At 50.0% G+C, this 16812-nt stretch overlaps 3 protein-coding genes across 3 annotated transcripts; 2 read left to right on the top strand and 1 right to left on the bottom strand.

Moving 5' to 3' along the window:
- Positions 1 to 225: 225 nt before the first annotated feature.
- LOC128719615 (transcription initiation factor TFIID subunit 5) lies at positions 226 to 2387 on the top strand. Its single transcript, XM_053813243.1, has 4 exons — positions 226 to 288; positions 363 to 942; positions 1011 to 1347; positions 1412 to 2387. Exons 1-4 carry the CDS (start codon positions 226 to 228, stop codon positions 2385 to 2387), a joined length of 1956 nt encoding a protein of 651 aa, XP_053669218.1.
- Positions 2388 to 7035: 4648 nt separating this feature from the next.
- On the top strand, positions 7036 to 12917 carry LOC128710473 (titin homolog). The gene is made up of 6 exons (XM_053805528.1): positions 7036 to 9726; positions 9778 to 10563; positions 10628 to 10769; positions 10838 to 11254; positions 11324 to 11597; positions 12512 to 12917. The coding sequence occupies exons 1-6, from the start codon at positions 7036 to 7038 to the stop codon at positions 12915 to 12917; spliced, it is 4716 nt and encodes a 1571-aa protein (XP_053661503.1).
- Positions 12918 to 13295: 378 nt separating this feature from the next.
- LOC128719124 (facilitated trehalose transporter Tret1-like) lies at positions 13296 to 15188 on the bottom strand. The gene is made up of 3 exons (XM_053812747.1): positions 15147 to 15188; positions 13614 to 14813; positions 13296 to 13550 (listed from the first exon to the last, which is right to left on the bottom strand). Exons 1-3 carry the CDS (start codon positions 15186 to 15188, stop codon positions 13296 to 13298), a joined length of 1497 nt encoding a protein of 498 aa, XP_053668722.1.
- Positions 15189 to 16812: the final 1624 nt, after the last annotated feature.

The following is a 16812-nucleotide window of genomic DNA, read 5'->3' as shown; positions in this document are numbered from 1 at the left end:
TTTTTTTTCTAATCGAAACGCTTCACACAATTTGTTTGGCATTGAAGCGTTTCAAGCGGGATGCACAGTGGTGGGCAAGTTTCAAGCACACCTGAAATGTCAAAAGCCTCTTTTTGACAGACCACAAATCGGACGCCGAATTTTGTTTAGTTTTCTGGCGAAATAGATCTGGCTCGCGAAGTAGTAAGTTTTACAGTACAAAACGGTAGATTTCTTGTGTCCATCATGGCGCAAAGCAAAACCGAACTGATGGCGGTGCTGGCCGTGATGAGGAAGTACAACCTGAAGGTATGTAGCAGACAGTGGAACCAACTGCACGGGCCCTGTAATGCGAATGTTGTTTGTTTTCCGTCAAATGCTAGGGCACGGAGGAGCTGCTAAAGAAAGAAGCTGGTTTGGCCGATATACCCGAGAATGTGGCCGGTGAAGCGGAGGTGAACAGTGTGCTGGCGGCGTACAAAAGCGAAGGTGATCCGGACATATACGAAAACTCCTTCATGGAGTTGCGCAAGTTCGTCGAGGAATCGCTGGACATTTACAAACACGAGCTGGCGCTTATACTGTACCCCGTGCTGGTCCACATGTACATCGAGCTGGTGTATAATAACCACGAGGTACAAGCGAAGAAGCTAATTACACAGTTTGGTCCGGAACAGGAGTATTACTACCAGGATGAGCTGGCCAAGCTAGCGATGGTGACGAAGCGGGATGAGATGAGCGGAAACGACATTACGGATACGTTCAAATCGAACGCATTTACCATTCGTATATCCCGAGACACGCTGTCCTTGTTGAAGCGCCATTTGCACGAGAAGAAAGCCTCAGTTATACTGAACATCGTGAACGAGCACATGTATTTCGATTTGTACGAGGGCGTTGCACGGAATAAGGCTCAGTGTGATGCAACGAGCGGTGCAATGACGGGGGAAGCGAAGCGGCAAGGTAAGCCACATGTTGTTGGATAATTCTTCAAGTTCAAAAAGTTAACATGTTCGTCATCCCCCTCGTAGATAATAAAATCAAGGTGTACTATGGACTGCTAAAAGAACCGGACGTACAGACGCTGGTAGCGGCACCGCCAGAAGAGGACGACGATATGGATCCGGATGCACCGGACAAACCGAAGAAGAAAAAGCCAAAGAAAGATCCACTGTTTTCGAAAAAATCCAAATCCGACCCGAATGCCCCGCCGCTCGATCGTATTCCACTGCCCAAGTTGAAGGATGTGGACAAGATGGAAAAAATCAAAGCGCTTCGGGAATCGACAAAGCGTGTCAATCTTGGTCCGGAACTACTGCCCTCGATTTGTATGTACACACTGTTGAATGCGAATCACACCGTTACATGGTAATTTTAGCTGCCAAAGGGAGAGTTATCCGAGGGGGTTTTAATGCCATTCTTGCCATTGCAGCGCTGATTTCTGCGAAGATTCGAGCCTCCTGTCGGTGGGGTTCACTGATTCCTCGATCAAGGTGTGGTCAATGACACCGGTGAAGCTGCGAGAAATGAAGAGTGCCGAACATTTGAAAGAAATAGATCGCGACGCAGAGGATGTCCTGATACGCATGCTGGACGATCGGAAAGCGGAAACGTGTCGTACGCTGCTCGGACACAGCGGACCGGTTTACCGCACTTCGTTCTCACCAGATCGGACAATGCTACTGTCCTGTTCGGAGGATTGCACTATACGGCTGTGGTCACTACACACCTGGACGTGCGTTGTCGTGTACAAGGGCCATCAGTATCCGGTGTGGGATGTTCGATTTTCACCACACGGGCACTACTTCGTGAGCTGTTCGCACGATCGGACGGCTCGGCTGTGGGCCACGGATTCCTATCAACCGTTGCGCGTATTTGCCGGCCACTTGTCGGACGTGGATGTTTGCATTTTTCATCCGAACAGTAACTACGTAGCGACCGGTTCAAGCGATCGTACCGTACGCTTGTGGGATGTGTGCGTAGGCAATCATCATCGGTTGCTGACGGGACATAAGGCACCGATCTACTCGCTAGCATTTTCAATGTGCGGACGATATCTTGCATCCGGGTCGGCCGATAATCGCGTGCTGATTTGGGATCTTGCCCACGGCCATTTGATTGCGGCACTGACCGGGCATACGGCTGCCATTCACTCGATGTGCTTTAGCCGCGATGGAACGATTCTGGGCACGGGTGGTCTCGATTGTGCACTGAAGCTGTGGGATTTTACCAAGCTGGTAGACGACATTAGCGGCGAGAACGTAAACGTATCGCACAATCCCGATGTGCGTGATGGAGAACCGTATCTGTTGCGCACATTCCCGACCAAACAATCACCCTTCCTGACGTTGCATTTTACGCGCCGAAACTTACTGCTTGGCGTCGGCATGTACGACCACGGCGTATAAAAGATGGTAGGATAAAATACATACCAGGAGAGACATTCGCATTTTAAAAGCATTTCAGTTTGCAACATTTATAATAAATAAGTCGATCGGAATCACTTTCTTCAAACCATACTGACTGCCGCTCTGATGACATGTAGGGTAGTACCTTTTCAAGTCACCATAAATCAGTTTCTCGCTTTAGATGCATAGTATCGTTGCTGTGGTACACAAACCGTAAAGTCAAGGGCACCGTCAAACTCAAGGTTCGGCTAATGTGTGAGCAAATGCGACAAGAAATCCCATAGGAGACCGTCCCCAGTCTACAGTTTTTTTTCTTCGTGATTGACGCAGTTTACCCACACAAGCCATGCGTCTCCACTGCCCAACTATACTGAGGTCCTCCCACGCGAATGTAACATACGAAGATCGGCAATTCCTTGAGACATTCCTCGATTACCACAACAGTTTAAATTGTACATCTATGTTTTCCTAATAAGAATAATCTTATTTCCTCGTTCGTCAATGTATTATTCATGTGAAATGGGGTTGTTGTGTGTTTAGATTAGCAGGAGAGCAATCTGTGGAAACCCTGTGAGATATATCGGTCATAAACTTTGGTACGCAAGAGATCTCGGGTGCGTTTACTCTCGCAACACTCGCAGTCCGGAAAGTGGTTCATAGCTCTCCCAGTTTTTCCCGAAACGAAACGCAAGATATTCTAGTGCCCGTTTGCTTCGCCCGGCTGCGAACCGCACGGACGAGGTTCGTTCTCAGTCCCAGCTGAACCACCGTTACGGAATTACCGTTTGCGCAGTGTCGATAGTTAATCCACGTGAAAGTGAACCAAAAGAGAGAAAAAGAGAGTTTAGATCTAGTATTAGATCCGCAGTGCTATTACAGTCAGTTAAATAAGTTGAAAGTGTACAAGCAAGGAATAAATTCTACCCAACAGTAAAAGTAGGTGATATACGGCACTTGGAACAGAACTGCAAGCCGGAGTACCGGTGGAAGCAGTGAGATATAAGGGCGTAATACTTTAAGTTTAGTATTTTTCTCCAACAATTTCCCAAAGTGTCGGCAATCGTACAAAGTAAAGATAGATTGCAAACTGTTGCAAGAGCAACCAACAAGTAATGGGAGACAGTGTGCACCAACGGGACAAACTTTTGCTACATCCCCCTCCGGGGTTACATAATGCTGCAGATCGTGTGCTGCTGAACCATGCGGTCCGTATGATCGAGTTTTCGGTGCGATATTGATTTATGGCCGTGTTTGTGCCGATGATCGGCACTACGGAAAGCTTCCCATCGTAACGTTTGAGGTGGAATGCTGTATGTTGTAAACCGTAAACCATATGCTGATGATCGTACGAGAGGATATTTTTCAAAGACTTCCGCCGACAATATTGCATTTGGGCGGCAGTTTTCATCGGTTTCCCCTTTTTGTGATTTGTATCCCTAATGGTAAATAGTTGCCCGAACCGATCGAATTGACCATATACTACATTCAATCAATCGCATTTTCTAACATAAATTCACGGCTTTTTGCTTTTAATGGCAACTAGCACGGATTTGGAACAGTGCGTTCACTGGTCGGTGGAAACACACGTACCCGACCGAGCGCCCGTACCGTGGAAAGCGTAGTGGGGAAAAAGATAATAATAGCATTTTTGTTGAAACTGTGAAAATTTTGTCGTATGAGAGCCCCCGTCTACGGCTAGAGTCACGTTTGCTCTCACTCTGTCCCGCTTGTTTGGCGTTTCTTGCCGGCAGTTTGTTTGTCTTGCTCCTTAATCGGACTGTTTTAGGTACTGCCGGTTCTTCGGCACCGAACTTCGGCTACTTCGCCGCGCACTGCTGTCCCCTGCCTTGGGTGGCATTTACGGGCTAGGTTCGTGACATTATCACGCGTATGGAGCATCACCAGCGTTAGCAGACACAAATGTCCACCAAGATCGCCAACACACCAAAGGCTGACCCTTTCGGGATCGTATGCAGCGTGCCTTAACAACCGGTCAGTCATAAAACGGTTGCGAGACGCTCGTCCACTGTGTTGTGATTTAACTCGGGTTTGCTGACTGGATGGTACAGCTGGATACCGAAATGGAAACCACACCGGCCACACGTTGTTGTTTATAATTAGTGACGAAATAAAGTGTGCGATTATTGCCACCATTTTCGGGTGCGACAATGCTGGCTTCGCTGGTGTGCGATGCGAACATATACGCCTAGGCCGGACAGATTCCCGTCTAAAAATATAGAGCAGAAACATACGTACAACACTTCTTCGCACTAAAACTTCTTCGGCTGTCTGATCTGATGTTTGTTTTCTTGTGTGTCTCCTTAAACTCTCAACTGTGTCGTGCCACAAACACAAACACACACACACACAAACCCGGAATGTTTGATGGGACCATTTTCCTTCCTTTTGACACAAGAACACGGGAGATATGCTTGATTCTTGTTCTGTTCTTTTTGCTTACGCACGTTTGTTGTACAGATGCCATTGGTTGAAAGTGAGTCAGGCTAATCTAGCTTGACAAATACGACACGAATAGCAGACAATAAGGGTATCTGAACAATAAACAGGTAATGGAAAACACTATTTGTTCTTGCTCCAGCAAGAATGTTAAGTGAAAATAATGGTTTCCTTGTTACCTGATAGAACCTTATTCATTCTCTGGTGCCTTTTGACGTAAGATACATGCCTACTTATCTGACGCTACAAACGCATCGTGATGCTGGCTTATTGCAGGAGTCCCCTAAACCACTCACGGTCGTCGAGGCCGTCGTCCGCCAATCCAATTCTCCAGCCATTCTGGTCTCCTTTGTCCATGTGGTTGACTTAAGCGAGATCACAATAATCAATCGGACCTTAAGGTACAACCGTTCGCATGCTACGATGTAATAATGTTACGTGTCGAGCACATGCACAAATGCGATGCAGACACGATCATAGCGCATCTTGCTGTCAAAGCGGACGCCTGGTTGTTTATGGTTTTGCTTTACCATCTGCAATCGCTTGATGAATGTTCGGTTTTGTATTTATTTTTTATTACGCCAAGCTGCTGCAAAAAACTTGCTTGCTTGTGCACCGATCTAGTACGATCTTCCATTTTATGTGCTAAATCTCATTCAGTTCTAGCACAGTACCAAGAATATCATTCGTGTGGATAACAATTTCATAAATTAGCTTCCTCCGAGAGACATTTGGCCAAAACAAAAAACCTTGGCAATGGTTCAATGCAACAACCATCAAGGCACAATATTTTGTTGTCAGGTTTGTTTTTTCCACCTGCCCACCCCAAATGAGTGTGAATGAATGTATTTTCCACCTCTTCGAAAGCGTCCAAATTGCAACATCAAGCTTGTACGAGCTGTTCGCGTGTTGCCTGTCCTTTGCAGCTGATGACATTGAATATCGTTCCGTTGCAAACGTTACGGCACCGAACGGCCCTTTTCCGTTACGGTATGTGTGTGTGTGTGTGTTGAAAATTTTGTCATCAAAACGCTTCTCTGATGCCAAAAAGAAGGAAGAAAAATGGGGGGGTAACAAAAAAAAAACTTTGAACGCAATAACAAAATGTCCTCCCGAATGAAAACATTGTTGAAACAAAAAAAACGATGATCACACATCCGAACAAACACACAAAATTGAAAACAAAAATCGGCGCGCGATCTGTTTAAAAATACGCCCCAGGTCAATGGCTCGCGCGACTTCTAAATGGCGGACACACCACCAGCTGATGAGGGCGGAAAATGGTTATTGCGTGAAAAATGTTTGTACAAAACCGTGACATTGTACCGAGAGACTCGGCAGAGTTTGCGGGGGAAAGTCGCTTCGGGGGGGGGGGGGGGGGTGCTTGTTTTTTTGTTCGGTTCCGCCATACGAACTCATCGATCAGGAACGCCAAACTGACATACGGGGTTAGTGTGTTTGCGTCGGGGTTTTAGAGACATTTCTCCCAAAACCAAAGCAAAAAAGAAACCCCCACGTCACCTTACACTGTCCCGTGTGCTTAGACATTGAGCATTACCTTTGTACGCGTAAATATAGCCTCCGTTGCATACGCTTTTCATCACCGACTTGTGTATATAACCAAAACGTCCTAAACGTTGCCTACGATCGGTCTACTTTTTATCGCAACTTAATCACCATCGCATTTTGAACGCCATTATGTATGCCAGACGATAGCGAATTATTAATGCGGTAAACAGCCCCAAAACCTGCCACAGCTCGCGGTTCGTTCGCTCAGTCAAGTGTTGTGTTTGGTTCGGCGACGACCACAGTCCCACATAGTGCTTTTAAAGGTTTGTTCTGGTTTGCAATCCGTCCCACCTTCCATACGTGTGTGTATGTAGTGTTGGGGAGTTTGCTCGATTTTGCACCAAACCATACACATTAAGAACTAATTTTAGATTCTCACTGCTTCGTAAGCATATGCGATCGTTTTGCGAGCAGGAAAGCATGGGCCGAAATTCGAGATTCGGAAATGATGCTGGGTCGGGGTTTGAGAAGTTGAGGGATTTTTCAGGTCTAATTACGCTTCTTGCATTTGAGCACACATTTCTGCCCATTGGCATGACACGTACTTGCACGCATTAATGTTGGTCTCTCTCTGCTGCAGCAAACACCCACCACATCAACCCTTATCGAGGCAACAGCAGCGATGGCGAAGAAGGGGAAGGCTAAAAATGGGGCGGCCACTGGTGAAGGAGAACAAGTGACTGCTCCAGCTGCAGCGACCACCAACGTCCCAGCAGCTGATCCAGTGCGACCGGCACCGGTCAAAGAGGTGAAGCTTGAGGTGAAGCCCGCACCGGAGAAAAATGCCAACCCACCGAAGCAGGCTAACGCAGGCGGTGCCGTGCAGAACGGTTCCGAAGGAGAAACTGGCGAGATGCGACGGAAGCGAAGCCGTCGTGGCCGCAAGAAGAAGTCGGATGATGCGTCCGATGACCAGTCCAAGGACAAGGCACCCTCGACGGTGACGGCGAGAAAAAATCTGCGCAAAAAGCGCAGCAAGCTGATGCGAACGCTGGAGCAGCTGGAGGCTAATCCAGCCCAGGCCGCGCCGGAAGGTAAACCGACACAGACCCCCGAAGATATCCGCAAGAAGATACAGATCATTGAAAGTTTGCTGCAGCATCTGCAGGCACAGACGCAGGAGGAGAAGAAAAAGATGGAGTCGCTCAGGAGCGGCAAAGCTGAACCGCAGGAACCGGCGAAGAACGAGCAACAGCAGGCTCCGAAGGTGTCGGAACCGGCTCCAAAGAATTTAACCACCGAAAAGGCACGCAAGGAGGGAGAAGTGAAAAAGCTGGCCAATGAGAAGGTCGAAATCCAGAACGAAGCAAAGCGGCTGGCACAGGAGAAAGCTCGCAAAGAGCAGGAAATGAAGCGGCTAATCGAGGAAAAGGCGAAAAAGGACGCAGAAGCTAAGCAGCTGCTGGAGGAGAAGGCGGCACGCGAAGCGGAACTGGTCAAGCTGACCCAGGCGAAGGCACGCGTAGAAAAGGTCGAACAGAAGATCAATGAAATTGATCAGAAGGTCCAGCAGCGCAAGGAAGCGGATGAGCCGAAGGTTGCGCCTGGTAGTCCGAAGCAATCAGGCAAGAAGGAACAGGCACGCACGCGCAAGGACTCGGAATCGAACAAGAAAAAGGAAGCAGAAGAGAAGGTCAAGAAGGAGGCAGAAGAAAAGGCCAAGAAGGAAGCGGAAGAAAAGGCAAAGAAAGAAGCGGCTGAAAATGCAAAGAAGGAAGCCGAGGAAAAGGCAAAGAAGGAGGCGGCTGAAAAGGCAAAGAAGGAAGCCGAAGAAAAGGCCAAGAAGGAAGCGGAAGAAAAGGCCAAGAAGGAGGCGGCTGAGAAGGCGAAGAAGGAGGCAGAAGAAAAGGCCAAGAAGGAGGCGGCTGAAAAGGCGAAGAAGGAAGCGGCTGAGAAGGCAAAGAAGGAAGCGGAAGAAAAGGCCAAGAAGGAGGCGGCTGAGAAGGCGAAGAAGGAAGCAGAAGAAAAGGCAAAGAAGGAAGCGGCCGAGAAGGCGAAGAAGGAAGCGGAAGAAAAGGCGAAGAAGGAGGCGGCTGAAAAGGCGAAGAAGGAGGCGGAAGAAAAGGCGAAGAAGGAAGCGGCTGAGAAGGCGAAGAAGGAAGCGGAAGAAAAGGCCAAGAAGGAGGCGGCTGAGAAGGCGAAGAAGGAAGCCGAGGAAAAGGCCAAGAAGGAGGCGGCTGAAAAGGCAAAGAAGGAAGCGGAGGAAAAGGCCAAGAAGGAGGCGGCTGAAAAGGCAAAGAAGGAAGCGGAAGAAAAGGCTAAGAAGGAGGCGGCTGAGAAGGCGAAGAAGGAGGCGGAAGAAAAGGCAAAACTGGAGGCGGCAGATAAGGCGAAAAAACTAGCAGAAGAGGAAGCCAAACGGAAAACGAACGGTGAAGCCACGAAACAGTCGAACGGAGCTGCTCCAACAACCCCCCCAACGCAAGAAAAACCGGCCACCTCGAAGCAGGATGCTAAGAACAGTAAGAAAAACAACAAACGGACACCCAAAAACAGTGTATCGGAGGATGAGAAAAGCACAGCCAAGGTAACCGGTCCAAAAAACGGGCAAAGCGGCGATTTTGCCTCCTCTGCTGAACCCGTCACGGTAGCAAAATCGCAGGAAAGCCAATCAGCACCCGTGCCCATCCCGAAGACCCCCGAAGTTGCACCTGCCTCACCGAAATCCTCCCCGAAACCTGGCAATGGAAAACCGGCCGTTCCGGCGAACGGTAAGCCACAGACGCCGCAAGCCAAACCCCAGGAAAAGTCACCTCCGCAACCCAAGACTGCAGCGCGAACCTCACCCCCGAAGACCACGGCCAAGGCTCCGTCTCCACCGAAAGCGGCACCTGCTGCTGCACGAGCGCCACCGAAACCTAGCACACCACCTGCCTCAAAGAAACCGGAACCTCCGCCAAAGCCCGAATTCCTCAAGCGGAAGTCGCCCTCGGTTGAGAAGGAAAAGATTGTCGCTGCCAAGGTCGCACCAGCAGCCACTGCACCGCAACAGGTACCTCCACAGGCCCCGGCAGCTACTCCCTCCCCCAGCTCAGTACCCGCACCATCCACCCCTGCTCCCGTTCCTGCCCCTGCCACAGTACCAGCACCTGCTTCACCTGCACCCGCCGAACCAGCAGAAGGTGCCGCACGCCTAACCGAGGAAGCCCTCAATGGAGCGAAGAAACCTGCCACCGCTGGTGCCGCTGCGGCCAGCAAATCGAAACCGGCGCCGCCGAAGAAACCGGAGGTGCCGCCCAAACCGGACGTCCACAACAAGAGTGCCGCCAAAATGAAGACACCCATCAAGCAGCCGGGTGGCAAGACCTCCACGGTAACGATGAACAGCGAACCCGTTCAGAATAAACATTTGACAACAATTCAGTCTGATTCCAGGTCGCCGGCAGTGGAGCTAAGTAGAACGGAAGCATTTAAGAAAAACATGGACATTATATCGACCATCGCGGACGTGCTGCTGTCCCATTCGCGGTCGAAGAAGAACCGGGGAGCCGGAGCATCATCGGACGCTGGCGCTAGTAGCCAACCCACTACTAACAGCTCCACCAATCCACCTTCTTCCACTAGCACTAGTCTCGATTCATCATCTCCCTCATCAGCATCACTCTTATCATCCCTCTTCCCTTCGCTATCGCAATCATCCGGCCCCGCTGCTAGCACCTCCCGCAAAGCTTCTTCCCCGCCAGCGGACGCACCGAAACCCAAGTCAAAGCTAGATCTGGAACGCATCCTGCGCATACTGCAAGCCTCCCAGCCCCCATCTCGTTCGGGCGGCCCTGAACCGGGCGTGCTGGCAGCATCCTCGTCACCGTCGGGACCGGAACCATCTACATCAGCCGCGCTACCGGTCCCAGAGCTGCCACCGGGCACGGATACCGACGAGCATCCGCTCGGGTCGTTTCTAACCAAAGATGCCATTCGTATGTTGATGCCTACCTTGCAGGAGGTGAACGTGAAGTTTAACGTTGAAAAGCAACTGCAAGCCCTCAATGCTACCGCGGCAATGGCTAAGATACTACCGAAAACGCTGCCACCCGGCACGGACACAACCGAGGAGGATGAGCTGGAGGAGGATCTGCTCGACGAAGAGACGGAAGATACGATCGAGTACAAGTTTACACCGCGCCCGGTATTCATCGCAACAATCTGTCAGGTAGGGTGCGATAAACGTCATCCCGGTAGGTTGTGTTCGTAAATGAGTCTCGCTTTTCTGGCAGGTATGCAAGAACCCGTTGAAGAGTTTCTTCCACTGCGAACGCTGTGCGATGGTATCGTACTGTGGCGAAGAACACCGCCGCTTGGATCAACCGTCCCATCGAGATCTTTGCGCGGTGCTGTGTGAAATCGCAGCTAACAGAGGTACTCCAGGCGGATCACTTTCACTCCAGCGGTCTATCGCACTAATGTACCTGTTTCTACTCATTCAGGAGGACACATTTACCAGCTGGCAAGGAAGCTTAACGTCGCGGAGTATCGCAATCTGCGCGTGCACACGCTCAACCAGATCGAGCTGTCGCTGAAGCGGTGCATGCAAGCCTTCGAGCGCGAGATTGTACTGTTTCCACGCATCTGCCTCGCACCAGACTGTCGCGAATGGAGACAGGAGCTGCTGGCGGAGTGTACCGATTGCCGGCAGGTTTCGTACTGTGTCGCAAATCCCACGCACCTGCAAGCTTCGCATCGCCGCTGGTGCAAGGCGTACCTGCTCTTTCAGAAGTTGATCCTACGACAGCGCATACTCGGGCGCATCGAACCAGTGCTTCCGACACGCATCCTCACGAAATCGACTCCCTTGCCCGCCAACACAGACGAAGCGTTCAAGCAGTTGTACAAAAACTCGACTGGTAAGCGCTCACTCGCTCTCCGCATCCCCGGTGCGTGCTTTGCTAATGTTGGTACCATTTCTCGCGCAGTACCCCGGGATGAATGTGTGTACGCCGTACTGTCACAGATAGCGACCGCTCCACTGTCGGCACTGTATGCGTTCCAGCAGACGGGCCTACCGTTCGGTAACACATTCACGATCCATCTCGTTGGGGCCGAGCTACAGTTCGAGGGCGACACACTGGACAAGTGGGAAGCGTTCTTCCTTCACCTCGTACCGGAGGTCGCCGTACTGCGAGTGGTTTTCGTCGGGCCGGAACTGAACGTCGAGAATCTGCCGATCGACGTCATCAGTCGCATCAGGTAAGGCTCACGTTTGGGCAATGATTGTTCCTTTTATTTTGGAGTTGCACGGAAGGATGTTTTTTTCCCGTTGTTGAATTGTTTAATGTGACTCATCAAAAGATTTCCCAAAGATACAGATCACCGCCATTAGCTACGAACGATCTTACTAAAGTAGATCCAACTGGCTCATCGTTTATCTGTCGTATCTAATCTTTGTGACATGATTTCTTTCCATGATCGGTTTTGCTAGCTGACCTTGCGTTACGATCAAGATCCTCCTCACTATACGGACAACTGGATCATAAGATAGAAATCGTTCTAATGTGTCGTTTGATGTTTTAACCTTTAGGCAAACAGTTCGTTTTTCTTTATTCTCTTTTATGTCGTTTATATTTAAACAAATTGTTGAGTGTTTTTTGTCGTTTTTTATTTGTTTTTTGATTAATTTTTGACGTGGTTTTATGAGGAGGCGACAATTTTTGGATAATTTTTGTATCACCGACTAATCCTAACCCTCAAATTAATACGATCGTAAAGCCTGTGACTCCTCATTGCGAAAGGTTTATTTTCGAAGGAAAACGGCACGGAAATGTCAAATGTAGGACACTTAAGCCAACTGGTTCCAACTGTTGGAAAAAAACATAACTGAAGATCATCTACGAAGTTCCAGATACATTCCAGTTGCATTTGTATATCCTACGCAAATACGACGCTAATCTTAAACGCCCTTGTTCTAGAATGCGTGAGTATGGCTGAGATTTTCTGGTAGCGCGTGACACAATAGCAAGGTAAGGATTGATAACCACCAACCGTTGCTTCCATGTTGAAAAATGCGTAAGGTAAGTGTGGCGAGTATAACTGCTGAAGAAGTAAAGCAATGCAGCGCCGCTAATATACGGACCATCCTCGCTTCTCTTTGCTCTCCCAAACAGAATGTGCCGCACCTGTCGTATGAAATGCCGTGTGGTAGCGTTCGATTTCCAATGTCGCACGATGTACCACGATTATCGGCACAGCTCCAGGTACCAGCGACCGAACCTTATCTGCTTCTTCAACCCGGGCCTTCACCGTACCACGGGCTTTGCTGGTTTGGATAGCTGGCCGACAACGATCCATGCCGCGACCGAGGCAGGCTGTCCAATGTTGGTGACGGCGTACACCGAGCTTGAGTCGCCGCTCGATCTGGAACGACTGCAGCGTGAGTCGACGCGCACCCTTCAGATCGTGCAGCCACCTTCGGTAAACCCATTCGCTTCGAAGCGTCCCGATCGCAACTTCATCTCGGACGATACTGCGCCGATGATCTTCAAGAACTACTACTACTTTGTGGTGAAATAGCGGACCAGAAGCCTGGAAAGCTTCCGACACATATGGTTCAGCGTTTTTTTTTCTCCCCCCACCCCATCACGTCCAACACGTTCGATATAATGTTCATGTTTCAACTTTCGTTTTTCACCTTTGAATGCTTTTAATTTCTTCCACTCACATTTGGGCATTTGGGCATTTCCGGTGTCGCAAAATCGCCCAAGTAAGTTTCCTTACGCGTACGCTTTCAAAACTGTCACATCAAGCACCCCACACTGCTCGACCACAGGGCAGGGTGGTAGCATCCTTTTCAATACGATGTGCAATAAATAATGTGTATCAGTGAGTTAATTCAGCGCAAGGCTCCGTTTACAGGCTAAAAGAAAGAAATATTTACATTACGCTACCACCTTACAGCTTTGTATCGATCGACTTTGAGTGATGGTGACGCGCTATTTCGTCGGCAGCACTGAAGACGGGATTGTCATGGCTCGCTTTGTCACTGCCCAGTTCCTGCTGGTGGCAAGGCTGTGGCCGTCGTTCGAACAGCTTCTGGATGCTTTCCAGCTCACGGCCCTTTGTCTCCGGTACGCACGTAATGACAAACACCACACCAAGTGCACACAGCACACTGTACATGAGGAACGTCCCGGATGTGGTGATCAGCTGTAAGAGAAGAATGCGACATGCTAAGTAAAGATCGCGACGGGTCAGATCAAGTTCTCTTACATCTTCCAACGGATGGTACGTCTTGATGACGGTGAACATCATGGCCAGGTTGAACGATCCCGCTAGCGAGCTGAGTAAACTGCGCTGTGCCGTTGGGAAAAGTTCGCCCATCAACAGGAACGGTATGCTGCCGAACCCGATCGAGAAGCCGATCATGAACACGATCAGACTGATCACCGGCAGATATCCGAAGCAGGTGTTACCGATCGAGTTGAGATGGAAGGCGGCACCCATCGAGGCCATCGCAATGCACATGATCAGTCCGGACATGATGAGCAGCGGCTTACGGCCGGCACGATCCACCACGAACAGAGCGGCCCCGTTGCTCAGCACCTGCACCGTACCCACGATGATCGTCGCCAGATGACTGTCCATCGATGAGCCGGCCGCGTGGAAGATCTCCACCGTAAAGAACACCACCGCATCGATGCCACTGAGTTGTTGGATGGACAGCAGCACCAGTCCAATGCCGAGTGGGATAAGAATTTCCCTCCGAAGTAGCGCTTCCTTCGAGAACGGTTTGGGCGTCGAAGGGGACGTTTGCTTGTCCTTGTGCTCCACCGCTACAGTACTCGCCCTCGGATCGATCGAGAATCCCTGCAGATGGAGCCACTTCGCCGAATAGTGGGCTTTCTCGTACTGCTTCCTTGTCTTCAGCCACACGGGGCTCTGCGGGAAGCAGGCAACGGCTAGGAACAGACAGCACGCCATTCCACAGCAGATCCACGCCAGCAGCCGCCAGTGGAAGAACTTCCCCATGATGTACATCACCAGAATTCCGAACGACATGGCTAACGCTGGCAGTGAGCCGATCACACCCCGTATCTTCGGATCACTGCACTCGCTGACGTACACCTGGGCAGCGGGCAGCGACAGCCCAGCACCGAATCCCGAAAGCATCCGTGCCACGAACAGTACGCGCCAATCGTCGGCCGTCGCGATCAGTACCCAGGAGGCGGCCCACAGTGGGGAAGCTATCAGCACGGTGTACTTGCGCCCGATCCGGTGCATCAGCGGGAACGCTACCAAGCTGCCGAAAAACGCCCCAAACGGTGGGATGGAACTGACCCACGATGCGATAGTTTTGCTCGGCAGTAATCCGGGGGCGGTTGCGTGCATGGACGGCACGGCCGGTGCCGAATAACCCCGGACGAGTCCAATGCAGTAGTACGACAGTGACACCGACAGCGAGAGGAGCGTCTAGATTGGAAGTATGAAAGGGCGAATTAAGATTAGTACAGCTTGAAGGAATGCTCCCGTAATGTGGAGCCGGAAGCTTCATAAAGGCATCGTTTGTTCGACTCGCGTTCCATCACGTGCTGCTCAAGGTTAAGATGCTCAACCCGTTTCCAACCTCGTTCCCGGGCACTACGGGCATTTGTAGTCAACCGTCAGGTTTGAGTTGCTCGCTGATCTACAGAATGCATTGTCCAATATCGCTTATTGCAACTTCATACTAGCCCAGATCGTTTTGGCTATTCCGACGAAAAGTTTGGAGGTGTGATTTCTAACCTTTAAATTGTGCTTTCTCACCTGTTTAAGAGCGGCCATGGGAGTAGTTTTTTCGTCCGCCATATTTACGTCCCCACAGAGTTGCGCACTTCTTCAGCTTCAATCTTTCGTATCACTGATCACTGATCACCGTATGCAAAGCACCCGCTTCTATGTGTGCTGACCGTCTCCAAACTTTCAACGCACAACGTTCATCACAAAACCCTGCGCCTATCAAGTCGAACCAAGCTGCTTCACAATAGACCGTGCTACGGCGCGTCGTTCGTAGCCTTCACTCAGTGTTTGCCAAAAATTAACCACCCAAAAACCGTGCGCTCCGTTACGCGATCGTGTTCGTTGTTAACCGGCTGAATGGGGACCTGCCCGATGCACGATCGATACAACACGTTAAAAAAAAGTGGTCAGATCACTTTGTTGTCGCAAGTACGTTGAGGAATAGAGGGGATTTTGTGTTTTTAATGAAGTGATGCGCGTTGCTCTACGATACTCCAAAACCACCGCACGTCGCGACAGCCAATCCTTGCTGGGCAGGTCGGTTGGGAAGCTATCGCGGGGAACCTCTACAACGGTCAACCATTGCCGGTGAACTGACCGGCCGATGAGTTCGGTACAACGGCTACAGCTTCGGCACGCGCGAAATCTTTGCGAGCGTAAGGTCTCCAGTCGCGCGATCCGATGATGTGTGCTGCCGTAGCTATTCGCGATCATTGTATTTATCTATCCCCCCAATCGGGGGTAGGGAGTTAATCCGAAACACTCTGTTTGCTTTTATGATCACCCAGAACCACCACCGTTTAGTGGTTGATCCTTTTGAGGAGGTCGAACTGTTGTGTACTGGAGATCACTAGTGATAACTATTTAAGTTTAAAATATTTGACGTTTCTTTTAGGCTCTTTGACTTTTCGGGTCTCTTTCAGAAATTTCAAAAGATAGTTCTATAATTAACAATCGAATTTAAGTCTTGTAACAACTGTTACTGTTACAAATATTGACTATTAAATTAAAATAAACTTACCAAGGAGGAGGGGACTGTACTTTTGATACGAGCATCATGCATCGATCGATCCTCATCTGAGTTGAGATCTCGCTGTCAGGTGGATGATCTGTAACGTAATCCAAGCCGAAATGGAATGAAGATATTTACGAAACAATTCTAATATGTAAACCACTGCAACGCGAATACTTTTCCCCCACCATTCGCAAGTAGCATGTGGTGTCCACTAATGGGATCCACTTGTCCCACCGCGCCACAACAATGCACCTACAATGAAGCGTCAGTGCCGGGAGTCGGCCCGGTATGTTAGCAAATTAAAATCACATGTGCCCTCTCGCACGTAGAACTCAGCTTCCCCGGTGCGGTACGAACGCGAATGCGCCAAGCTGCAATTTACGATGCATTACCGCTAATGAAACGCATGCCTGCGAACTCCACGCCTGTAAGTGTATCATTGGCGGGCGCATTTTTATTTTCCCCGTTCCGTATCCGTTTGCGGCCGTAAGTCGCGCGGTAACGATTTGCTTGATTGACGAATCTGCATGCATCAGATGGGTTTACTTGCGCTATCACGCTGCTTAAGTGCTCTTTAGCGTACCGCTTATATCGGCCACAGTGCTGGGGGTCATCCCGAACTCCGAAACGCCCCCACCGATTAGAAGTGTCTTAATGAAGCTAACGAAGAGCTGACGG

The sequence above is a fragment of the Anopheles marshallii genome, chromosome 2 (assembly GCF_943734725.1).
Source record: "Anopheles marshallii chromosome 2, idAnoMarsDA_429_01, whole genome shotgun sequence".
Taxonomy (NCBI): domain Eukaryota; kingdom Metazoa; phylum Arthropoda; class Insecta; order Diptera; family Culicidae; genus Anopheles; species Anopheles marshallii.
Note: the sequence above shows the minus strand (reverse complement) of the source record. Positions and strands in the feature narration are given on the sequence as shown.